The sequence below is a fragment of the Phocoena sinus genome, chromosome 15 (assembly GCF_008692025.1).
Source record: "Phocoena sinus isolate mPhoSin1 chromosome 15, mPhoSin1.pri, whole genome shotgun sequence".
NCBI lineage: Eukaryota > Metazoa > Chordata > Mammalia > Artiodactyla > Phocoenidae > Phocoena > Phocoena sinus.
The window spans coordinates 48,485,810-48,512,106 of NC_045777.1; the positions used below are offsets into that span (position 1 = coordinate 48,485,810).

A 26,297-nucleotide genomic window follows, 5' to 3' on the forward strand; every position below is an offset into this window, starting at 1 on the left:
TCTTCATAAGAAAGTCAGTCTAACAGATGAAAAATACTGCTAGGAAGGCAAGAGAAAAAAGTATCCTTAGGAACAGAGATGTACTAGAAAAATACAAACCAAAAGAACTCCGCAAAAAACAAAAAAACTTTATAAAGGCATGAGCACATATCTGAGACAGGAGAATGACCCCCAGCATTCTGGGTCAGAGCAGAACGAGGTCTCACCTCATTCTGACCTTTCCAGGCCCCCCTCCTGTTGCCCAGCGGTCTGACCAGAACGAACCCATCCCACTTGCTTTCTTACACTGCCCAACACTGTCCCACAGGCCCCTTGGGATCTGTTCACTTTTCTTCCCATTGTCCTATTTGGCTTTGAATCCCTCTGGTGAATTTTCCATTTCAGTTATTGTACTTTTCAGCTCCAGGACTTCTTATCTCTTTATTGATATTTCTGTTTTGTCCATACATCTCTTCCCTGATGTTCTCCACCTCTTCCTTTAGTTCTCTGGGCATCTCTAAGACAGTGCTTTAAAGTCTTTGTCCAGTAAGTCCACCATTAGGTCTTTTTCAGGGGCAATTTCTGTTAGTTTATTTTTTTCCTTTGAATGGGCCATACTTTCCTTGTTCTTTGTATTCCTTGTGTTTTGTTGGACAGTGGACATTTGAATCTAATAATGTGTTAACTCTGAACACCAGACTCTCCTCCTTCCCCGGGGTTTACTGGTTTTTGACAGCTGCAGGCTGTCTCTGTGCCAAAGATCAGCCGGAGCAGAAACTCAAGGTCCTCTCAGTTCATGTCTAAGCCTGTGCCTCCCCCTGGACATGCAGGGTGGCTAATTCCCCTGTATATGTGGGTGCTTTTGAATGTCTTAGTCTCCAACGTCTGGCTCCAAAAAGGGGACAAAGAGGAAAGTGAAAGTGGGGAGGTAGGTGCCAGCCCTATAAGTCCCTTTAAAGTCACCTCAGCCAGACGCGGAGGGGCTTGCAACAATGGAGGAGGTGCAACAACAAAGGCCGCCCACGCCTTTATCAGCACCTCTGTGATCAGAAGCAGCAGTCAGTGATCAGCACAGATATGATATTTGGAGGACAGCGTCCTTTGTGTCCACCCCGGATCCCATACTGTGTGCAAGCTGCTCCAGGAATATGTGCATGGCTGTCTGCCACAGTTAAAACTGGCCAACACTGATTGTAATTTATGGTCCAAGGCTTCCTTTGGAAGTTGCAAGCCTTCAGCTGACTCCAGAGTTCCAATAAAGGTACACTGGATTCTGCCAATGCAACTGCTACCTAGGTGGGCAGACAGATTTCTGGTGCTTCCCACTCTGCCATCTTCCCAGAACCCTCATCATACAGGCACAGCTCATGTTACTGCACATCACAGATACTGTGTTTTTTAAAAACTGAAGGTTTGTGGTAACCCTGAATCAAGCAAGTCTATCGGTGCCATTTTTCCAAAAACGTCTGCTCACTTCATGTCTGTGTGTCATATTTTAGACCTTGTAGTATTTAAAAGTTTTTCATTATTATTGTATTTGTTATGGTGATCTGTGATCGGTGACTTCTGATGTTACTCCTACAACTTGCTGAAGTTCAGACTATGGTTAGCATCTTTTAGCAATAAAGTATTTTTGTTTAATTTATTTTTGGCTGAGTTGGGTCTTTGTTGCTGTGTGTGGGCTTTCTCTAGTTGCGGTGAGCGGGGTCTATTCTTTGTTGCAGTGCACGGGCTTCTCATTGTGGTGGCTTCTCTTGTTGCAGAGCACAGGCTCTAGGCATGCAGGCTTCAGTAGTTGCAGCTTGTGAGTTCTAGAGCACAGGCTCAGTAGTTGTGGTGCATGGCCTTAGTTGCTCCGTGGCATGTGGGATCTTCCCAGACCAGGGCTCGAACCCGTGTCCCCTGCATTGGCAGGCGAATTCTTAACCACTGAGCCACCAGGGAAGCCCAAGTATTTTTTAATTAAGGTGTGTACACTGCTTTTTTAAAAATAATGCTATGCATACTTAACAGACTACAGCATAATGTGAACATAACTTTTATATGCAGTGGGAAATCAAAAATTCACGTGACTCACTTTATTGTGATATTTACTTTACAACAGCAGTCTGGAACTGAACCTGCAACATCTCTGAGATATGCCTGTATAATATTTTTAATTTTAAATACTATGAATGTGTTTTATCATATTTCATCAAACATAAGATCCACTGACTTTAAGACACACTGTTTTGTGTACAAGAAGGAAAACTAGCTATCAAGTAAGCTATGACACACCATCACTTCTAAGATGTATCCAGCTGTCAGAGATGTCAAAGTGTGAAAAACTGTTTATCTTAAAATCAATGAAATATGGTAATAGAAAAAATATCCAAACTATTCTTCACTAATCAAAATTATAACTTTGGGAAAAATTCAAGGCCAGGACTGTAAAACCAGATTAAATGACCACATATAAAATAGCAATTAAACTGTAGTAATTAAGCTTTTGTGTACTTTTTAACTTGCTTCTACAATAGGTACATAAAGTTATTTAGGTTAGCCCTTAATAAACCTTTATACGTTTAAACCTTAATAAAATATTAAGGACATATAAGATCTGAAAGAAAATGTATTCAAATTTAAAACTTCATTATACAGTATACTATTCTCTCAGATCCTATGGCAAATGAAAAATGGTTAACATTAAGAATTTTAAAGTATGCTCCATGGATAGCAGACTGTAAATCTTTAGCAGCTATGAGAAATGTTTAATTGCGGAGGCAGTGAGTCTGTGTTTTCATACATGGACACATCTGAGCACTGGAGACCACCTCAGGTGAGTGGTTTGGGGGCTTTTCCAATCACTGATGCTTAAAGCAGAGTTCCCAAAGGGAAGGACAGCACTGAGGCAGGAAACTGAGTGCCAAGGAGTCACAGAGTAATTTTTAATTCTCTTTCACTCCTCTGGTTAGATCAAGGAGAAAGTTAGCTGCTTTAAATTCTCACTAACACACATAGTCTCCCTTTTTGATCAAGAAAGAGGCCTCACAAAAAACTCATACAGTTTAGCATCAAAAAAATGAACAATCCGATTAAAACATGGGCAGAAGATCTGAAAAGACATTTTTCCAAATAAGACATCCAGATGGCTAACAAGTACATGAAAAGATGCTCAGCATCACTAATCATCAGGGACATGCAAATCAAAATCACAATGAGCTATCACCTCACACCTGTGAGAATGGCTATGATTAAAAAGACAACAAATAACAAATATTGGTGAGGATGTAGAGAAAAGGGAACCCTTGTGCACTACTGGTGGGAATGTAAATTGGTGCAGCCAATGCAAAACAGTATGGAGGGTTCTCAGAAAATTAAAAACAGAACTACCATATGATCTAGCAATTCCACTCCTGAGTACTTACCCGAAGAAAACAAAACACTAATTTGAACAGATATATGCACCCCTATGTTCACTGCAGCATTATTTACAGTAGCCAAGACACGGAAGCAACCCAAGTGCCCATCAGTAGATAAAAGGATAAAGAAGATGTGAGGGGGAGACCTTCAAGGTGGTGGAGGAGTAAGATGTGGAGATCACCTTCCTCCCCACAAATACGTCAAAAAAACAATTACACGTGGAACAACTCCTACAGAACACCAACTGAATGCTGGCATAAGACCTCAGACTTCCCAAAAGCCAAGAAAATCCCCACATACCTGGGTAGGGCAAAAGAAAAAACAAGAGACAAAAGAATAGGGACAGGACCTTCGCCTCTGGGAGGGAGCTGTGAAGGAGGAAAAGTTTCCACATACTAGGAAGCCCCTTCGCAGGCGGAGACTGCGGGTGCTGGAGGGGGGAAGCTTCGGAGCCACAGAGGAGAGCATAGCAACAGGGGTGCAGAGGGCAAAGCAGAGAGATTCCCACACAGAGGATCGGTGCCAACCAGCACTCACCAGCCTGAGACGCCTGTCTGCTCACCCATCGGGGTGGGTGGGAGCTAGGAGTTGAGGCTTGGGCTTTGGAGGTCAGACCTCAGGGAGAGGACTAGGGTTGGCTGCGTGAAGACAAACTGAAGGGGGCCAGTGCGCCACAGCTAGCCAGGAGGGAGACCAGGAAAAAGTCTGGACCTGCCGGAGAGGCAAGAGATCATAATTTCAGAGTGCACAAGGAGAAGGGCTTCTTGCTCTGTGTGCCCACAGACAGCAGAGCACCGCCCAAGCAAGCTCCAGAGATGGGTGCAAGCCGCAGCTATCATCTCGCACCCCAGAGACAGGCATGGACCACTACCGCTGCCGCCACTGCCACCAAGAATCCTGTGTGCAAGTGCAGGTCACTACCCACACCCCCCTGGGAGCCTGTGCAGCACGCCACTGCCAGGGTCCTGTGATCCAGGGCCAACTTCCCTGGGAGAGCACACAGCATGCCTCAGGCTGTTGTAATATCATGCTGGTCTCTGCTGCCACAGGCACGTCCCACGTTCCAATTATGACTACCGTACCCCTCCCTCTCCCTGGCTTGAGTGAGCAAGAGAGCCCTAATCAGCCGCTACTTTAACACCCTCCTGTCTGGGCAGGGAACAGAGGCCTGAGGGCAGCCTACACGTAGAGGTGGGACCAAAACCAAAGCTGAACCCCAGGAGCTGTGCGAACAAAGAAAAGAAAGGGAAATTTCTCCATGCAACCTCAGGAGCAGTGGAGTAAAACCCCTCAATCGGCTTGATAAACCCTGCATCTGTGGAATACATGCATGAAGAGACAACAAATGTTCCCAAAACTGAGGCGGTGGACTTTGGGAGCTACTGCAGTCTTGGGGTTTGCTTTCTGCATTTGATTTGTTTTTGGTGCTATGTTTCTCTTAGTTTAGATTTTAGTGCTTGTTTTCATTGGTGGGTTTATTGGTTTGGTTGCTATCTTCCTTTTTTTTGTTCTCTTTGTGAGTATGTGTGTGTGTGTATGTGTGTATATGTTTCTTTGTGTGATTTTGTCTGTTATTTTTTATTTTTTGGCTGTGTTGGGTCTTTGTTGCTGTGTGCAGGCTTTCTCTAGTTGTGGCGAGCAGGGGCTACTCTTCATTGCAGTACATGGTGGCTTCTCTTGTTGCAGAGCACAGGCTCTAGGGGCATGGGCTTCAGTAGCTGTTGGGCGTGAGCTCAGTAGTTGTGGCTTGCGGGTTCTAGAGCACAGGCTCAGTACTTGTGGCGCACAGGCTTAGCTGCTCTGTGGCACGTGGGATCTTCCCAGACCAGGGATCGAACCCACATCCCCTGTACTGGCAGGCAGATTCTTAACCACTACACCACCAGGGAAGTCCCTTGTCTGTTTAGTTTTGCTTTTACCATTTGTTTTGGGGCTCTGTTTTTAATTTTTTTCTTTCTTCCTTTTCTTCTGTGCTGTGAAGCTGGCAGGGTCTTGGTGCTCCGGCCGGGTGTCGGGCCTGAGCCTGCGAGGTGGGAGAGCCAAGTCCAGGACACTGGACCACCAGAGGCCTCCCAGCCCCATGTAATATTAATTGGAGAGAGCTCTCCCAGAGATCTCTGTCTCAACACTAAGACTCAGCTCCAGTGCTGGATGCCCCATACTAAACAACTAGCAAGACAGGAACACAACCCCACCCATTAGCAGAGAGGCTGCCTAAAGTCATACTAAGTTCACAGACACCCCAAAACACACCACCGGATGAGGCCCTGCCCAAAGAGCAACAAGATCCAGCCCCACCCACCAGAACACAGGCACCAGTCCCGCCCCACCAGGAAGCATACCCAAGCCATTGAACCAACCTCACCCACTGGGAGCAGACGCCAGAAATAAGACGAACTACGAACCTGCAGCCTGCAAAAAGGAGACCCCAAACACAGTAAGTTAAACAAAATGAGAGAACAGAGAAATATGCAGCAGATGAGGGAGCAAGGTAAAAACCCACCAGACCAAACAAATGAAGAGGAAATAGGCAGTGTACCTGAAAAAGAATTCAGAGTAATGATAGTAAAGATGATCCAAAATCTCAGAAATCGAATTGTGAAAATTCAAGAAACCTTTAACAAGGATCTAGAAGAAATAAAGAGCAAACAAACAATAATGAACAACACAATAAATGAAATTAAAAATTCTCTAGAAGGAATCAATAGCAGAAAAACTGAAGCAGAAGAATGGAGAATAATGGAAATAACTGCCGCAGAGCAGAATAAAGAAAAAAGAATGAAAAGAATTGGGAACAGTCTCAGAGCCCTCTAGGAAAACATTAAATGCATTAAAACCGGGGCACGAACCTGTGTCCCCTACATCAGCAGGAGGACTCCCAACCGCTGCGCCACCAGGGAAGTCCCAAATTAAAACTTTGAAGACAAGCAAAAGTTAAGAGAATTCAGCACCACCAAACCAGTTTTACAACAAAAGCTAAAGCAACTTCTCTAGGCAGGAAACACAAGAGAAGGAAAAGACCTACAAAAACAAACCCAAAACAATTAAGAAAATGGTAATGGGAACATACATATTGATAATTACCTTAAATGTAAATGGATTAAATGCTCCAACTAAAAGACACAGATTGGCTGAATGGATACAAAAACAAGATCCGTATAGATGCTGCCTACAAGAGACCCACTTCAGACCTAGGGACACGTACAGACTGAAAATGAGGGGATAGAAAAAGATATTCCATACAAATGGAAATCAAAAGAAAGCTGGAGTGGGCTTCCCTAGTGGCGCAGGGGTTGAGAGTCCGCCTGCCGATGCAGGGGACACGGGTTCGTGTCCCGGTCTGGGAAGATCCTACATGCCGCAGAGTGGTTGGGCCCGTGAGCCATGGCTACTGAGCCTGCGCGTCCCGAGCCTGTGCTCTGCAATGGGAGAGGCCACAGCAGTGAGAGGCCCACCTACCACTAAAAAAAAAAAAAAAAGCTGGAGTAGCAATACTCATATCAGAAAAAACAGACTTTACAATAAAGAGACAAAGAAGGACACTACATAATGATCAAGGGATCAATCCAAGAAGAAGATATAACAATTGTAAATATTTATGCACCCAACATAGGAGCACCTCAATACATAAAGCAAATGCTAACAGCCATAAAAAGGGAAATCGACAGTAACACAATAATAGTAGGGGCCTTTAACACCCCACTTTCACAAATGCACAGATCATCCAAAATGAAAATAAATAAGGAAACACAAGCTTTAAATGACACATCAGACCAGATAGTTTGTTATTTATAGGACATACCACCCAAAAACAACAGAATACACTTTCTTCTCAAGTGCACATGAAACATTCTCCAGGATAGATCATATCTTGGGTCACGAATCAAGCCTCAGTAAATTTAAGAAAACTGAAATCGTATCAAGTATCTTTTCCAACCACAACATTATGAGACTAGATATCAATTACCGGAAAAAAAAACTGTAAAAAATACAAACACATGGAGGCTAAACAATACACTACTAAATAACAAAGAATCACTGAAGAAATCAAAGAGGAAGTTTAAAAATACCTAGAAACAAATGACAATGAAAATACGATGACCTACGATGAAAATACGATGAAAATACGAAGAGCTAACACCTGCCCTTCTCAAACTCTTCCAAAATATAGCAGAGGGAGTAACACTCCCAAACTCATTCTACTAGGCCACCATCACCCTGATACCAAAACCATACAAAGATATCACAAAAAAAGAAAACTACGGGCCAATATCACTGATGAACATAGACGCAAAGCTCCTCAACAAAACACCAGCAAACAGAATCCAACAGCACATTAAAAGGATCATACAGCATGATCAAGTGGGGTTTATCCCAGGAATGCAAGGATTCTTCAATATACACAAATCAAACAATGTGATACACCACATTAACATATTGAAGGAGAAAAACCATATGATCATCTCAATAGATGCAGAAAAAGCTTTCGACAAAATTCAACACCCATTTATGATAAAAACTCTCCAGACAGTGGGCACAGAGGGAACCTATCTCAACATAATAAAGACCATATATGACAGACCCACAGCCAACATCGTTCTCAATGGTGAAAAACTGAAACCATTTCCTCTGAGATCAGGAACAAGACAAGGATGTCCACTCTCACCACTATTATTCAACATACGTTTTGGAAATTTTAGCCACGGCAATCAGAGAAGAAAAAGAAATAAAAGGAATACAAATTGGAAAAGAAGTAAAACTGTCACTGTTTGTAGATAACATGATACTATACATAGAGAATCCTAAAGATGCTACCAGAAAACTACTAGAGCTAATCAATGAATTTGGTAAAGAAGCAGGATACAAAATTAATGCACAGAAATCTCTCACATTCCTATACAACATTGAAAAACTTGAGAGAGAAATTAAGGAAACACTTCCACTTACCATTGCAACAAAAAGAATAAAATACCTAGGAATAAACCTACCAAAGGAGAAAGGCCTATATGCAGAAAACTATAAGACACTGATAAAAGAAATCAAAGACAATACAAACAGATGGAGAGATATACCATGTTCTTGGATTGGAAGAATCAACGCTGTGAAAATGACTATACGGCCCAAAGCAATCTACAGATTCAATGCAGTCTAAATGCATTAAACTATCAAACTACCAATGGTATTTTTCACAGAACTAGAACAAAAAAATTTTACAATTTGTATGGAAATACAAATGGCCAAAGCAATCTTGAGAGAGAAAAACAGAGCTGGAGGAATCAGCCTCCCTGACTTCAGACTATACTACAAAGCTACAGTAATCAAGATAGTATGGTACTGGCACAAAAACAGAAATATAGATCAATGGAACAAGATAGAAAAGCCCAAAGATACACCCACGCACCTATGGTCATCTTATCTTTGATAAAGGAGGCAAAAATATACAATGGCGAAAAGACAGCCTCTTCAGTAAGCGGTGCTGGGAAAACTGGACAGCTACATGTAAAAGAATGAAATTAGAACACTTCCTAACACCATACACAAAAATAAACTCAAAATGAATTTAAGACCGAAATGTACGGCCAGACAGTAAAAACTCTTAGAAGGGGACTTCCCTGGTGGCACAGTTGTTAAGAATCCGCCTGCCAATGCAGGAGACACGGGTTCGAGTCCTGGTCAGGCAAGATCCCACATGCCATGGAGCAACTAAGCCCGTGTGCCACAACTACTGAGCCTGCGCTCTACAGCCTGTGAGCCACAACTACTGAGCCCACATGCCACAACTACTGAAGTCCACACACCCTAGAGCCCATGCTCAACAAGAGAAGCCACTGAAATGAGAAGCCCGTGCACTGCAACGAAGCGTAGCCCCCTCTCACTGCAACCAGAGAAAGCCCACACGCAGTAACAAAGACCCAACACAGACAAAAATAATTAAATTAATTTTTTAAAAAAAACTCTTAAGAGGAAAACATAGGAAGAACACTCTTTGACATAAATCACAGCAAGATCCTTTTTGAACCACCTCTTAGAGAAATAGAAATAAAGACAAAAAAATGGGACCTAATGAAACTTAAAAGCTTTTGCACAGCAAAGGAAACCATAAACAAGACCAAAAGACAACCCTCAGAATGGGAGAAAATATTTGCAAACGAAGCAACTGACAAAGGATTAACCTCCAAAATATACAAGCAGCTCATGCAAGTCAATATCAAAAAAACAAACAACCCAATCCAAAAATAGGCAGAAGATCTAAACAGACATTTCTCCAAAGAAGATATACAGATTGCCAACAAACACATGAAAGGATGCTCAACATCACTAATCATTATAGAAATGCAAATCAAAACTACAATGAGGTATCACCTCACACCGGTCAGAATGGCCATCACCAAAAAATCTACAAACAATAAATGCTGGAAAGGGTGTGGAGGAAACAGAAGCCTCTTGCACTGTTGGTGGGAATGTAAATTGATACAACCACTATGGAGAACAGTATGGAAGTTCCTTAAAAAACTAAAAGTAGAACTACCATATGACCCAGCAATCCTACTACTGGGCATATACCCTGAGAAAACCATAATTCAAAAAGAGTCATGTACCACAATGTTCACTGCAGCACTATTTACAGTAGCCAGGATATGGAAGCAACCTAAATGTCCACTGACAGATAATTGGATAAAGAAGATGTGGCACAAATATACAATGGAGTATTACTCAGCCATAAGAAGAAATGAAACTGAGTTATTCGTAGTGAGGTAGACAGACCCAGAGTCTGTCATACAGAGTGAAGTAAGTCAGAAAGAGAAAAACAAATACCGTATGCTAACACATATATATGGAATCCAAAAAAAAAAAAAAGTTTCTGATGAACCTAGAGGCAGGACAGGAATAAAGACGCAGACGTACAGAATGGATTTGAGGACACGGGGAGTTGGAACGGGAAGCTGGGATGAAGTGAGAGAGTAGCACTGACATATATACACTCTCAAATGTAAAATAGCTAGCAGGAAGCAGCTGCATAGCACAGGGAGATCAGCTCAGTGCTTTGTGACCACCTAGAGGGGTGGGAGGGAGATGCAAGATAGAGCGGATATGGGGATATATGTGTACATATAGCTGATTCACTTTGTTATAGAGCTGAAACTAACATAACATTGTAAAGCAATAATACTCCAATAAAGATGTGAAAAAAAAGATATGATACACACACATACACAATTGGATATTATTCAGCTATAAAAAAGACTGAAATCTTGCCATCTGTGACAACATGTATGGACCTAGAGGGTATTATGCTAAGGGTATTATATGAAATAAGTCAGAGAAAGACAAATACTATACGATTTCAGTTATATGTGGAAGCCGAAAAAAAAAACAAATGAAGAGGGCTTCCCTGGTGGCGCAGTGGTTGAGAGTCCGCCTGCCGATGCAGGGGACACGGGTTCGTGCCCCGGTCCGGGAAGATCCCCACATGCCGCGGAGCGGCTGGGCCCGTGAGCCATGGCCGCTGGGCCTGCGCGTCCGGAGCCTGTGCTCCGCAACGGGAGAGGCCAAAGCAGTGAGAGGCCCGCGTACCGCAATAAATAAATAAATAAATAAACTAAAAAAAAAAAAAAAAAAAAAAAAACAAATGAAGAAACATAATAAAACAGCAACAGTCACAGATACAGAGAACAAACAGGTGCTTGCAAGAGGGGAGGAGAGTGGGGAGAGGGTAGAAATAGGTGAGGGAAATTAAGAAGTACAAACTTCCAGTTGCAAAATAAATAAGTCACAGGTATGAAATGTATAGTGTACGGAAAAACAGTCAATAATTATGTAGTATCTTTGTATGGTGACGTATGGTAACTAGACGTACCATGGTGATCAGTTTGAAACATATGGAAATACTGAATCACTATGTTGTGTAACAGGAACAAATGTAGTGTTGTAGATCAATTATACTTCAAAAACAAACTCATAGAAAAAGACAACAGATTTTCCAGAGGTGGGGGGATAAACTTCCCATTATAAGATAAATAAGTACTAGTGATGTACTGTACAACGTGATAAATATAATTAACACTGCTGAATGTTATACAGGAAAGCTGTCGAGAGTAAATCCTAAGAGGTCTTATCACAGGAAAAAAAATTTTTTCTATTTATTTAATTTTATATCTATGAGATGATGGATGTTCATTAAACTTTGTGGTCATCATTTCATGATGTATGTAAGTCAAATCATTATGCTGTACACCTTAAACTCATACAAGTGCTGTATGTCAATTACATATCAATACACCTGGATGAAAAAAATATATAGATGGTATCATATGATAAAAAAAAGAGTGTTTCAGATTGCCTTTACAGGTCATGGGATCTAGCTACAAGTCAATAGCATTGCTTTATTTTTAGTGCACTTATTTTTACAGTTTCATTCTATTTATGTAAGTGATATAGACTTTCCACTTACCATGGTGGTGTGAAGTTTCTTTTTTTTCAGTGACATGATTTAAATAAGTAAACGATAATTCAAGTGATACACTAATATGGCCAAAACCCACTAGTTTAATGGTTAAATTACAAGAAGCTGGAGAGTAATTAATGTCTTTCAGCAGAAGTATTGAAAAGAAAAAGAGCCTCAGCTGATGCCTCTCAGAACACGCTCTAGAAATGAACAAATGAAACTGAACACCTGCTGCTAAAATACGCCAACTTCCTTAAAACAGGCAATTTAAATCCAACTTCTTCCAGAAGACAATCCACCAGGCGGAACAGCACTGAAAGATCATGAAAACATTCCAAGATCTAATTTTATCAGTTTTTTTCCCTTCCTTGTCCCTTATAAATGGGGTGTATTAAGTTCCATAAATAGAGCTACATCATTAAACTAAGACAACAGATTTCCTTTCTTTAAGAAAAAGAACCAGTTATGCTGTCAATTCTTTTCTTAGTTCTATTTTTCAATTCTATTTTTCCCTCACAGCAGCCTGCAGAAGGTCACCCCTCCATGATTCCTCAGCAACTTTGGCAGAGCTGTGACTTTTCAGCACCCGAGAAAACGGGCTGCAAGGAGTTCCGAGTGAGGACAAGCACAAACTCCCTGCTCTGACCTTTATCATGTCCACACCGACCCAATCATGCAAGATTTATGAATCTCACACAGGACTTCAGAAGGCAACTAACAATCAGAATTTCAAACACCACTTCCCTAGTGGTCCAGTGGTTAAAACTCCATGCTCCCAATGCAGGGGGCCCGGGTTCAATCCCTGGTCAGGGAACTAGATCCCACATACCACAACTAAGAGCCCGCATGCCACAACTAAGATCCAACACAGCCAAATAAATAAATACATTTTTTTTTTTAAAAAAAGGAAGAATCTCAAACAATCCACCAATGCAACTGCAAACTTGCTAACCTCTAATAGCAATAAAAATCTTGCTAGATGCACATGGACCCTTAGTTAAAACATCTGGTGTGTATGTCTGTGCCCCGGCATCCCTAAGTCTGATGAACCAAGGAGGGGTCACGGAGAAGCACTCAGCAGCAAATTCAAAGCATCATGATGAAAAGAGTATCAAAGGAATAAACCATATGCGTGTTAATGTGCCCAGACTTGGCCAAGCACTGTGAATACCAAACAGTATACAATGATTTCTACCTCCCAGAGTTAATAAACACAAATACTAATAATTAACCAAGAGCAACTTAAATGAGTGCCGTCAATAACTGCCATCATTTCTCGTCTTCTGACCTCCTACAAGGCACTGATTTTAAAGGACATAATATTCCTCTATCCTCAAATTAGTCACCTATCCAACTATTAAACTGCCTCATTTAATCAAAGTCTCTATTTTTTAACATTCTAAGAATCTGTTCAACTGTCTTCCTGCTCAGTAGAAACCAACAGTTTCCTCCGAAGGTAGGATAAGAAGTATGGAAACCTACCCCTCGTCATTATGTAAACTTCTACTTCGATTTTTAACTTCAAGTAACAACATTTTCTGGATTAAAAAATTCTCAGTAACTGCCACAAGTAATTACTCTAATTCTCTAAAGGCCAGCATTAGGCTGTCTCAAGTCTCATATACTTTATTCTTTACATCTTCATTCAAGTATAAGATTTTTTAAAAATCACATTACCTATTCCCAAGCAAAAAAGTCCAATGTTTCTCAATGAAAGCGCAGATGTCTTCTTTCCACCGGAAATAGCCCTGACGCCCACTACCTTCCAGGGACAAGTTGTACATCGCCAGCATGACCACCTGAAACAGAAGCAGAATAGGCTGGGAGAAAAGCACAGACAGGGATGGTAAACTTCAGGGGGGAACGTGTGTTGTTTTATACTCTGAGTATGAATAGAGGGGGGAAAAGGAAGGATAGTATCTTGGAATATTCTCAGGATAGAATCCTACTTCCCTTTTTGCTTTCCATAGATGAGCATCACTGTTCCCCTTAATCACATGCACTTGTTCCTCCCATGTTACATGTGCAAGGCTGCTGTGTGGCTGAACTGGTGATGAGTGACTACTGCCCTAAGCAGCCCCCATCCCAGTCCCCCTCCACCACTCAAAGTCAGCGCTGAACACCGTGTTAACCAATGGTATCAGGAGGCCACAGGGCCTGCTCCAGCCGGCATTTCTGACAGACAGTGCTGACCTTTACTAAATATTCCAAGCATCACCCCTGCACATATACTTTTCTAAGCTCTTTAGAGGGCAGAAACAATAGACTCTCAGAATTTCAGAGCTGAAGTTAACATGAGGTACCATCCACTCTGGGTTTAGCCTTTCTCAGCTGTGGAAACTGTTCCTGAGATGAAATCAGAATAGACAAGGGGCAGGGACCTGAAAGGCCTGGCTGCCTGGCCCATCCTCAGAGAGGAGGACACCCCCAGCTGCACATCTAATCCAACTTTGTATTTAACAGATAATGAATTCACAGCCCCAAATGGGAAAGTACTTTGCAGAAATATGAATAACACAGTCTCACTGTAAAAGACTTCACTAAAAGAGAAAAGAGCAAAGAAGGAAGTAAAAATCATTTTAAATCCACCATCAAGAAATAATCCTTTTTAACATTTTCAGTGATTATCCTATTAGACATTTCTCTTTGCATCTAAATGCAATTTTGTAATCATAAATGGACAAGAAACTACACATGCTATTCAAAACCATGTTTTCAACCTAATAAAAATAATGATTAATTTTGGGCCAGCGCAATTGAAAAGGGGGCAGAACCTAAGAAGAGAATCCTTCCATAACTCTTCTTTCCATGAGTAGCCGCCCAAGGCTGTACAGGGTCTAACAGACTGCAGTTCACGCTCCCCGATATCGATGTTCACAGCCCCAAATCCCGATGGCCCAACAGGGAGACCTACAACCACACCCTCAAAGGGGCGCGGTGATTCTGATGCTCCTACCAAGTCTCAACTTCCCCCATCCTTAAACTTGTAAAATTTGCAGACAGTCTGCCAATTAACCCCATGAACAGACTTTTCAAATCGTTCCACTCATTTTTGCATCGGGTCTGCATCAGCCAACAAACCTCTCCCTTTAAAGTTATCGTTCACAGGGAGTCGTTGTTTAATAGACACAGGATTTCACTTTGGGGAGATGAGCACTTCCTGGAGATGATGGTGGTGATGGTTGCAAAACAATGTGAATGTGCTTAATGCCACTGAACTGTATGCTTAAAGACGGTGGAAAGGGTAAGCTTTGTTATGTATATATACATTTTTATAAATTTATTAATTTCTTTTTGGCTGCCTTGTGTCTTTGTTGCTGTGCACAGGCTTCCTCTAGTTGCAGCAAGTGGGAGCTACTCTTCACTGAGGTGCGTGGGCTTCTCATTGTGGTGGCTTCTCTTGCTGAAGAGCACGGGCTCTAGGCGCGCGGGCTTCAGTAGTTGTAGCACGTGGGCTCAGTAGTAGTGGCTCGCGGGCTCTAGAGCACAGGCTCAGTAGTTGTGATAGGCTTAGTTGCTCCGCAGCATGTGGGATCTTCCCAGACCAGGGCTCAAACCCATGTCCCCTGCATTGGCAGGCGGATTCTTAACCACTGCACCACCAGGGAAGCCCTGTTACATATATTTTACTACAATTTAAGAACGCTATTGCTCAAGAAATACCTTAAGAAAAGGATGGAATGAGCTCTTCTGCCCACTCAGACTCCTAGAGTAACTTGGAAACATGTATTCATTGTTAATCGCCGTGGTACAGACACAAGTATGTTGTTTCATTTCCGGTACTTTTTTTTTGGAAACATTTCATGACTTTCGAAAGTTAAAATTCACATACTTACTTGCAAATAACTTTTCCTATTATCACCATATTTACTGAGCAAACTAAAAATCCAATCATGAAGGACACGGTTTTCCCGCTCTTCTGGAATTTGTAATCTTAAAGAACGAATCCCAGTTGCGTTTCTGCTCTTACACCACCAGTCCAAGCTCATAGTAACAGGCTGGCCCTGGGAACCAGCACAGCTCCAAGGCCTTGCTCAGGCTGGCACAGCCCAGAGGGCACCTCCCAAGTATCTGCTGAAGAGCATGTAGAAAGATAATGAGCGTGTCTAGGACGAGAACGTAAAAACTACCCTACTTGATAGCTTCCCTACTTTTCAGACTGTTGTTCACACATCACCAAGGAGGAGGACACAGAAAATGTGTGGAAGGGGCCTTTTAGTCACCCCATCACTGTTGGCATTTTGTAATATAAACAAGCATTTCTACTTCTTATTTTGATAAATCAACAAAATTTAAGATTTAAAACAAAGAAAACCCACACTCCAATTGGAATATGACATCAATAGAGTCTATTCCACCAACGGATCCTCTTTTAGCTCTTGTGAGAGAGAGACAGAGGGAGAGGGAGAGGGAGAGGGGGAGGGAGAAAGAGGGAGAGAGGGGGAGGGAGAGAGAGGGAGAGAGGGAGAGAGGGAGAGAGAGAGGGACAGAGGGAGAGAGAGGGAGAGGGAAAGAGAGAGAGAGAGGGAGAGAGAGAGAAAGAGAGAGGGGGGAGAGAGAGAGAGGGAGAGGGAGAGAGAGAGAGGGAGAGGGAGAGAGGGAGAGGGAGAGAGGGAGAGACAGGAAGAAAGGGAGGGGGAGAGAGAGAGAAAGAAAAAGAGATGCAACTAGAAACAATGGGCAGTAGTTTTCCAAGAAACAGATGTGTCTGGTCCCAGTTTTCACTTCATTATCCCAGGGTATTTATTATCCATATGTCTTTTGGAAGTGAAAAAATAATTTTCAAGAGATGTTAGTCTGATTAAATAAGCAAATTAAGGGCTTCCCTGGTGGTGCAGTGGTTGAGAGTCCGCCTGCCAATGCAGGGGACACGGGTTCGTGCCCTGGTCCGGGAAGATCCCACATGCCGTGGAGCGGCTGGGCCCGTGAGCCATGGCCGCTGAGCCTGCGTGTCCAGAGCCTGTGCTCCGCAACGGGAGAGGCCACAGCAGGGAAAGGCCCGCGTACCGCAAAAAAAAAGAAAAAAAAAGCAAATTGAGCCAATACTGCCAATATATTGAGCAATATAATCAAAAGCCACTTTTTCTTCTAAAAAGAATCTCCACAGAAAACTCATAGTCTTGAAAGTAACAAATTACATACATCTGCTCTTCTTCCATTTTACAATTTTATGAGAAGCTACCTGCAGGCCAAATGCAAATCTGCCTACGTGTGCACACATCAGAATAATCTACTAATATTAATCTGACCTTGCCTAGACACAGTATCCCATGCACACTTTTAAAAAAATCCCAGTTAGAATATTCATGAGACTGTATCCTCAATACAAACTTCCGTTCATTTTCTACTTACATATTTTCAGGCAAGTCCAAAAAGGCTCCCTAAGATCACCACTGACAGATTTCAACAGATGTCCTAATAAAGCACTGATAATTAACACGATAGCCTCTGGCTGCAAACACAGCTACAATTTACAAGGAACACCCTAAGTGCCTTGGAGGGTACAACCTAAAATCTTTCTCATTACCCTGTTTATTTCCTTCACAGCAAAAAGTGCTAGGGGTAATTAACTTATTTGTCTGCCTATCATCTAAAATAAATGTCTACTGCCTGGGGCTAGGGTCTTGGCTGTCTCACTCACCACGAAGAAACAGCTAGAAGGATCAGCTGGTCTCCACGAGATTCTACTCTCCAGGCCTAGAACAATGCCTGGTTCCTCATGTGCACTCAGTATTTGTCGAATGAATAAACATAAAAACTGAGTGAGTGATGTCTAATACATTTTTAGAACTTAAAGCCTGCATATAACATTGGTGCCTTGTTATAAACATATTAATATAAAAACAAAAAATTAATACAACCTGGAGATCAGTTAAAAGATACTGTTCGGGCTATAGTTGGCTGGGATTACGGTGACCATCTTTACTTTTTTTTTAATTTAAGTACAGCTGCTCTACAATATACAACTAGTAGCTAGTTTCAGGTGTGCAGCATATTGATTCAGCATCTTTATATTTTTTAGAATGGTTTTATTTTTCTAAAAATAGCTGCTAAAAAAAATGTGAACCTCTTCGATTAAAATCAGAGTTTGGTATTATGTATAAATGAAACCATGGGTGGGATTTTCAGAATCTCAAACCCAATTCACTAAGTGGCAGTATTTTTACTAAGAACTCCTTTCTCCACACATTCAGTATGATTTTCATTGTGAAATAAAGTGACCCTCAAAACAACTCAGAAGCTCGTATGTAGGTTCCTCATTCCCTAATTACTTATTCCAATAAATTTCGCAGGGGCGGGCGGGGACCAACCCCATGAATTCTAGAGGAAGAGCTTTAACTCACTTGCTGCCATGTCAGCTTCAGCCGCTCATACTGCTCCTTGCCATCTTCAGAGCAATCAGAACAAGTAAACCTAAAAAAATTATCGCCCTTAAGGTAACTGAGCTGTTCCCTCAGCTGACCTAGGAGGAAAACAAAAAGGCACATCACAGGTGGATCTAGAACAGAGGTAACCCAAAGTTTTCATCAATCTACCAGCCATTTCCCAAGTTTCCCAGGCTGTGTTTTTCCTTTTCTTTCAGCCAGCCCGTGAGGGCAGGATGGGGATGGGGAAGGGAGTAGAGAACGTTTTTGTTCTTCTAACATCAAGTGCATGCCCACGAAGATAGCTCTGTGGTCCCCGGACTTTCAGAAGAGACACTGGAAAGGCAGGTAGGATTGTTCTCACTGGCTGTTCCAACTGTTAACATTCCCGACCCCTACAGGAGGTCTCCTCACACATTCTTCCAAGAAAACATCTGAGCTCCCACTGTGCCACTGGGCTAGGAACCAGGAACACAACACCTGAGACAGACGCGGTGCTGGCTCTCAGAGGCTTACAGATGTGGTGAGGGCTACAGAGGAGAGAGTAGGTAATCACAGCAGCACAGAGGCTCTCCACCCGGACTGTACATCAGAACCACCCAGGAAGTTTTGTGTTTTAAATATGCCCAGGTCGGGGGCTTCCCTGGTGGCGCAGTGGTTGAGAGTCCGCCTGCCGATGCAGGGGACACGGGTTCGTGCCCCGGTCCGGGAGGATCCCATATGCCGCGGAGCGGCTGGGCCCGTGATTCATGGCCGCTGAGCCTGTGCATCAGGAGCCTGTGCTCCGCAACGAGAGAGGCCACAACAGTGAGAGGCCCGCGTACCGCAATAAAACATTTTTTAAAATTAAAAAAAAAAAATATATGCCCGGGTCTATCCCCTGCAAAATAAATCAACCTCTGGAAGCAGAGCATTTTCTGAAGTTCCCCAGCTGATGCTGATGCTCTGGGAGACATGGAAACCCTGGAGAGGGATGTGATGGGTGCTGTGGGGCAACGTGAGAGCACGTAAAAGAGGTGCCCACCCACATGAGGAAGACAGCAGCACTAGAAAAAGTGAGGTGGACGGGGGCCTGAAGGATGGCTAGAATTGGCACGTGAAGAGGTGTTTGTGTGTGGGGCGGGGAGTACAGAGGCTGTAGAGACACGCGTTCCACAGAGGAAATTTACATGCACAAAGTCCTAGGGATAAGAAAGAACTGCTTGGGCTTCCCTCGTGATGCAGTGGTTAAGAATCCGCCTGTCAACACAGGGGACACTGGTTCGAGCACTGGCCTGGGAAGATTCCACGTGCCATGGAGCAACTAAGCCTGTACGCCACAACTACTGAGCCTGCGCTCTAGAGCCCGTGCTCCGCAACAAGAGAAGCCACCACAATGAGAAGCTCTCGCACTGCAATGAAGAGTAGACCCCACTCACCACAACTAGAGAAAACGAGCGTGCAGCAACAAAGACCCAACGCAGCCAAAAATAAATAAATAAAATAAATTTATAAGAAAAAGAACGAACTGCTTGTGGAGAAGGAAAAGCTCACCCTAAGTGCAAAGCTCTGTTTCCATGTGGGGATAGGAGGGCACGAAGGAGAAAGGCTGGAGCAGTTAGCAGGGGCCCCAGGAGGCAGAGCATCTACAGCGCAGGCTGTGAGGATGGGGGAAAGCCACCCAGGCTTTCAGGCAGAACCCTGAATCTATAAGCAGAGACAGCTGGAAAGCAAAAACTAGCTAACTGGGCTTCCCTGGTGGCGCAGTGGTTGAGAGTCCGCCTGCTGATGCAGGGGACACGGGTTCGTGCCCTGGTCCAGGAAGATCCCACATGCCGTGGAGCGGCTGGGCCCGTGAGCCATGGCCTCTGAGCCTGCGCGTCCGGAGCCTGTGCTCCGCAACGGGAGAGGCCACAACAGTGAGAGGTCTGAGTACCAAAAAAAAAAAAAAAAAAAAAAAAAAAAAAAACTAGCTAACTTATAATAAATTTTAGGTTTGCTTTCTGTGAAAATGGTGTTAATTTATTAACGATGAATCCATCTTAAAAACACCTCCACATACCAGAAAATGACCCAGTTCACAACAATATATATACACATACACATATGTAAATTTCTCTGACCTAGTTACAAATTCTATTACACAGAGTATCCCTCTAGTACATACGTCTTTACTACTCTCCACCTAATGGAAACATCCTGTTTTGGTTAAGAGCCCTGATGACTGGCAAAGCACCTTATTGTGTGTATCTACGGCCAGCAGATCAAGGAGGCCAGCAAGGAGAAAACACGAATGGCCCTAGAAAAAGGCATAATACATATTTAATCTCCTAATTCTGACCTTATATCAACATACTATAGCAGTTGTTTTCCATGTAAGTTAGACACTACCAGTTATGCTTATGAGTCTGAAGTTTAGCTCTACACTGGGCCTAGAATTTGGCCCCAAAACCACAATAACGTGACCCTGATAGAAAAATGTGGCTAATTCTTTAAGTAACACAGAATTTCCAATTTTCTAATTTTTATTTGGGTTACAATTGAGAACGTTAATTTAACAACGTGATAGAGGTTGGCAGTAATATATATTAGTACAAATGTGTTTATGTTTTATATAAATTTGCAGTTAATCAACTACACTAATAATAAATATAGGAGTTATCTTTTTATTGGGGTCTCTTTCACATTCATGTTTCTCTCACAGGTTAGAAAAACAAACCTTCCTGCAGGAATTGACAAAGGAAAGGAAAGGAGAAGCTCTTACTGGCTGGGATCCACTTCTGGCACTTGTCGCAGAAGTAGGACAGCTGCTCCTCCATCCACGACACGTCCCCTTCATCACTGTTCAGGGAGTCCCCGCTCTGGTCATGAGACAAGTCCACAGACGCCTGGTCCTCTGACTCGACGATCAGCAGAGTCTCCCCCTCCACCTCTCCCTCCTCCAGCCCCTCCGAGGTGGAAGTTCTTGTGGCTTCATCGTCGTGCCGACTGATCAGACTGCTCAGATGGATGTTACTCTCCATCCTTCCCGGCTTGCAGGTTCAGTGCTCTCAGGAACAATCCCAGTTTCTGGACACTAAGCTTGAAGGGGCTCCTTGCTGACCACACAAACAAACTCTCAGAAGAGCGTCTGCCTGACTCTACTGAGACACAAGGGGCACTTAAAGCAATTATTTAGAATATACGATCCATCATCCTTTTCCTGATCAAGTTTAAAAGGACGGTGACCACAAAAAGGCTGAAGATCTCACTAAGCTGTTCTCCATCAACACTCACACACACTTAACGCTGTCTGTTCCATCAATATCTCACACGCATTTCAAGTCACGTTTTTTGAGATCCTTTTGCCAACACCATCTTCTCTCTTTCTGCTTCAAGTTGCTCAGTCAGAAGAATCTGTTCTCCCAAAAGACGAATATTTTCTTTTTTCCGATTTTGCCTCTCAATGTCTCTGATCACTCCGTCACGAAGCCTCTAAAAATGTTAAGAAACAGATTTTAGTGAAACTCGGAACAGGTGGTTCCCTTCCTTGTGTCATTCAAGTCCTAAAATCAGTGTTACCAAAATACACTTAAAACTCTCAGATTCCAAGTACTCAATTTCTATTTTAACTTTCTGTGTAGATGTAAATGTAATAAACCATCAAATTAACTTGGTAGCGTGATAGTATTATTATAGACCTCTCATCATACTTTAAGAAATTTTGCATCATTTAATATAAAAATGGGAAATAACAATTAAAAAAGAAAAACTGCCACTATGCTGAATTTTAAAAGTTTAGTTAATATATGGTGCTTTAAAAACTTGATGAGGGACTTCCCTGGCGGTCCAGTGGTTAGGACTCCGCACTTCCACTTCAAGGGGCATGGACACTATCCCTGGTCAAGGAACTAAGATCCTGCAAGCAACGGCTCAGCCAAAGAAAAAGAAAAAACAACTTGATGAGAGTTACTTGAGTAACTGTGAACTACATTCCTGTTAGCAATTGTCCTAATTGAATAATAAACATCCAAGAAAGAAAATTACTAAAATTTGAACAAACTGTAAGGATGCAAGAAAGTAAAGAACTCGGCTTCTTCTATTATGTACAGAGAAAAGGTAAAAATTACAATTACATAATGGGGAGAGAAGGGGAAAAAGAACGCTACCAGCACAGGAAAAAATAACGGCCCATTGATGGTCGTTACTTTGATAAACACTAAAGACAGGTAGAAAATTCCAGAATATGGACCTGGCATCTAAGATGAGACTTTCTAAAGCATCAATCCAGTCATTACTAATAACTTACATTTTACAGGTCATAAAATACTCTAATAACTTAACAGTGGCCTTGTGAGGCAGAATAATGGGGGCAGGGCCTGGGTAGGGTTTTTTTTTAATTACTACTATGTCTATTTTAACAATTCACCAAGTACCTACTTGCTGGCCCTCCTCCAGGCCTAGGGCTCCAGTCCCCATTACAGGGGAAGCTGGGTAATTTAAGAGTCCTGGGACTGATAACACAACTGAAAACCAACTGTCCTGAACCCTGTGCCCCTGGCAAGATCTCCAGGCAGAATCGGAGGCTCTCATTCCACTCCTCCCTCCCCAGCTCATCCTCTCCTGTGCTTCTTCCATCAGGACACACCTACACACGCCACCCAAGCCCCAAAGCCCACACCGTCCACACCTGCTCTGAGGTCCTCCCCTCCTTTCTCAGGGACTTTAGCACTCGGCTTGGGATCTTGCTCTCCATCCAGCATTCGCTAGTTTCCTCCAGGTTTCAAAGTCTGTGCCAACTGCCTCGCACATCCCTCCTGCAACTTCCACTTGACTACCTTACTAAGCTCCGAGACCTCTTCACCATCACAGCTCTAACACCTAGAACGCGGCTCCTCCTGTAGTACTCACTGCTGGTTTTGCTGGGCTCCTGTGATGATCAAGGCTGATGTATGTAAAGTGCTTAGTACGGCGCCTGGTATGTGGCAGTCAGTCAGGAAACAATGGGGGACAACAGTCATCGTTTTATTTCTTGCTTCCTTGAACCTTCCAACACACCCACTGTGTCAAACATTTGTCCTCCTCTTTCCCGCTGCTAGAAAGTAACCCCGCAATGAATAATCGGACGTAAAACAAACACAGGTTATTCCGGTCAATCTCAACCTCTAACTTCCAAATACCTAAACCTTACACTTGTCCCATTCTGACAGTGGTTCTCAACCCTGGCTGCATGTTAGAATCCCTGGGTCGCTTTTAAAGCATACCTAAGTGGGATCCGCATCCCCAAGAGATTCTGATTCAATAGGTCAGGAGCAGGGCCCAGGCTGCTACCTGGTAAAAACTTCCAGGAACAATCGCACGTGTAGCTGGAGATCAGAACCAAGCTTTCACCCAGCCGTACTCCATACTCGGAAACTCCCTGCTCGCTGACCTCAGAGCTACATCTGACATAGCATCTTCTAGCCTATCTCAAATTTTCTCCAGCCACCATCTTTTCCTTCTTAGAGAAGAAAATCTCCCGGTTCTGTTCCAAAAGCTAACCCCTTAGAACGGCTACATTAATCCCAATCTCTAATCTCTTCCGCGCCCTGTCACCATTAATCATTTCATTCCCTCCCCTAAAATCTTGTATCATCACAGGCTTCCTCTCCTCTGACTTCCAGAGTGTGAACACGGGACAAAGGCCTCACCTGCTGCATCTCTGCACACCTAGCACCCGGCGCGGTCCCACGCAAACAAGCCTGTTTACAGTGACTTACCCAGCGGCCTGCGTCCACCTCGGGCCAACCGGGCTCCACCGCACCCCTCCCCCCGCCCCACACACCCCGGCTGCCCCTGCTCGCGCTCGGCCTTCGCCCCCGGAGCAGCTGCGCATATTCATCTCTGTTTCCTGAGGCGCCCGGGGCGGAGCGTGGCGCACGGGGGCCCGGCAGTAACGTCAGCCGATGGGAAAAGGAAGAAAATAAGACTAGGAGACACAGCAAGACTGACAGGCCCCTGAGCGGTCAAGTCAAGGTTGTTTCCCCACATAAAACCACCGGAAAGAGAAAAATTGGAGGCCGCTATCTCTATCGTCCCCAGAATCTAGTTTCCATAGCAAACTGTTCCTTAAGAAGGAAAAACCCACCCCCCACACGAGTATATCTCCCAATTCCCGAAAGCGAGAGGCGGGGGAAGCCTCACCAACTCTTCGACACCCGCGGGGCGGGGGCGGGGCCGGCCCAGAGCACCGGGGACCACCGCCCACACTTCCCGGATGCCCCAGGGAGCGGTCTCTCCGCCTCGGAGGTGGGAGGGGAGAAAGGAAAGGCGAGGAGGAAGCGGCGCCACGCGGAGCCGGACCCCAGGCCCCAGGCCTCCGCCGCCGCGCGGGCCCGAAGGCGCGGGCACGTAACACCTACCTGCTGGTCCTGCCGCTGCTTCATATGCACGCCCGCCACGGTGGCCGCCGTCAGCACCACCGAGACGCCCAGCACCACCTTCGAGCTCCCCGACATTCCAACGCCGGCCGCCGCGGCCTCCGGTCCCCGTGCCCCAGGCCCAGGGCCGCCGCCGAGCGCGCGCCCTTGCCGGGGCGGGCCAGGCTCGACCCCTCGAGCGTAGAGCCCCAGCTGCCGCCAGGCGCGAGCAGTCGAGAGCCGAGCTCCGAGCAATGCCCAGGTTCCGCGGAAAGCGCGGCTTCCGGTAGGGCCAAGGAATCGCAGGCATCCCCTCCCTGCCCTGCGGGCGGGCGGGTAATAACACTTCCAAGAGCCCCGGCCTAGAGCTGGCCCCAGCACCACCCAAGGCGGGGTTCCAGGCCTGAGCCCTCTCAGTTCATCACCTGCCCCCAGCGGCGGGAGAGTCCGGGGGGCGGGATGCCGGACCCGGTACCTTGCGGACCCTTGACCGCGCGCATCCCTTCGGAGCGCGGGGCTGCCTCGCTCAACGCCAGCCTCACCAAACGCAGCCCTCGTTGCCCTTTCGGCGGGGAGGTGCCAGGAGATGGAGTTTTTCTCGTTAGATGCTGTAGACACGGTCACCTGCTTTCACCTTGACGCTGTGGGGTGGCGGGTCAGGTCTGGTTTTTCTTGACATCAAAAAGCCTTCTGGCTACAGAGCAAGCTCTCTGGGCAGCGGCATGTCTTCGCCTGCTGGCACGAAAGGCGCTGTTCCCTTGTCGCCCAGATAATCCTTGTGGCATCCCTTCTACACCCAGTTCCCGCCCTCAGATGCCCGAAATGATCGAGCGAAGCATAGCGTCGAGAACCGCCGCAGAAGGTACTGTGCAAGGTGCACACAGAGGGTGGGCTTTCCAGTGAAAAGGTATTATCATCAAGTCATTCTTTCCCACTAGAATTCCCAAAGGACAAACTTCCTCCTGGGCAAGCAACTGTGGACGCTGTTGATTTGGGCTGAGTCTCCGTTAGCCTCACCCCAGGGCATCTTCGACATTGATCTCTGTAGTGCCTTGCTGTTCCATCGTCTGTTGTGAGAGCGTCAATGGCTTGAGGTGAGTGTTGCTCTCAAGAAGTGTAATAAGGGCTTCCCTGGTGGCGCAGTGGTTAAGAATCCGCCTGCCAATAAGGGGACATGAGTTCGTGCCCTGGCCCGGGAAGATCCCACATGCTGCAGAGCAGCTAAGCGCGTGTGCCACAACTACTGAGCCTGAGCTCTAGAGCCCGCAAGCCATAACTACTGAGCTCACGTGCCACAACTACTGAAGCCTGCGCGCCTAGAGCCCGTGCTCTGCAACAGGAGAAGCCACAACAACGAGAAGCCCGCACACGGCAACAAAGAGTAGACCCTGCTCACCACAACTAGAGAAAGCCCGTGCACAGCAACGAAGACCCAACGCGGCCAAAAATAAATGGATTAATTAATTACTTTTAAAAAGAAATGTAATAAGATAAAAATAAATTTAAAAAGCGCAAATGCCCTTTTCAAATGTCATTTTGTCTGCAGCATTTTTCTCAGCAGAGGAGGAAGCACCATTGAATTGGAGAACGGGGTCCCTGTGCTGACCTTGGAGTTAGAAGCAATTTAATTCAGGACATATTTGGGTGTTTATTCTCTAAAGAAAAAAAAATCTATATTCGACTGCTTTTTACTTGTGGTAGATTCCAGGTATTTTTTCCTCTAACTCAGTGCATCTTCAATAAAGCTGC

The 26,297-nt window shown here is 44.4% G+C and overlaps 2 protein-coding genes across 7 annotated transcripts in view; both read right to left on the reverse strand.

Annotated features, from left to right (window-relative positions):
* The window catches only part of KAT14 (lysine acetyltransferase 14), a 40,321-nt gene extending 18,848 nt beyond the window's left edge, over positions 1-21,473 (reverse strand). For 4 of the 6 annotated variants that reach the window (XM_032605125.1, XM_032605126.1, XM_032605127.1 and 1 more), the window contains exons 1-3: positions 20,936-21,223; positions 18,172-18,290; positions 13,505-13,626 (exon numbers count right to left, since the gene is read on the reverse strand). In XM_032605125.1, coding sequence (XP_032461016.1) covers positions 13,505-13,626; positions 18,172-18,290; positions 20,936-21,194 — 500 coding nt within the window. In that variant the 5' untranslated portion in view covers positions 21,195-21,223. Of the gene's footprint in view, positions 1-13,504; positions 13,627-18,171; positions 18,291-20,935 lie in introns of all 6 variants that reach the window. The other 2 variants (XM_032605128.1, XM_032605129.1) reach the window with 2 other exon arrangements.
* LOC116740020 (protein PET117 homolog, mitochondrial) lies at positions 20,178-24,757 on the reverse strand. Its single transcript, XM_032605130.1, has 2 exons — positions 24,552-24,757; positions 20,178-21,645 (listed from the first exon to the last, which is right to left on the reverse strand). The coding sequence occupies exons 1-2, from the start codon at positions 24,645-24,647 to the stop codon at positions 21,496-21,498; spliced, it is 246 nt and encodes an 81-aa protein (XP_032461021.1). The 5' UTR covers positions 24,648-24,757; the 3' UTR covers positions 20,178-21,495.
* Between the last annotated feature and the right edge of the window lie 1,540 nt (positions 24,758-26,297).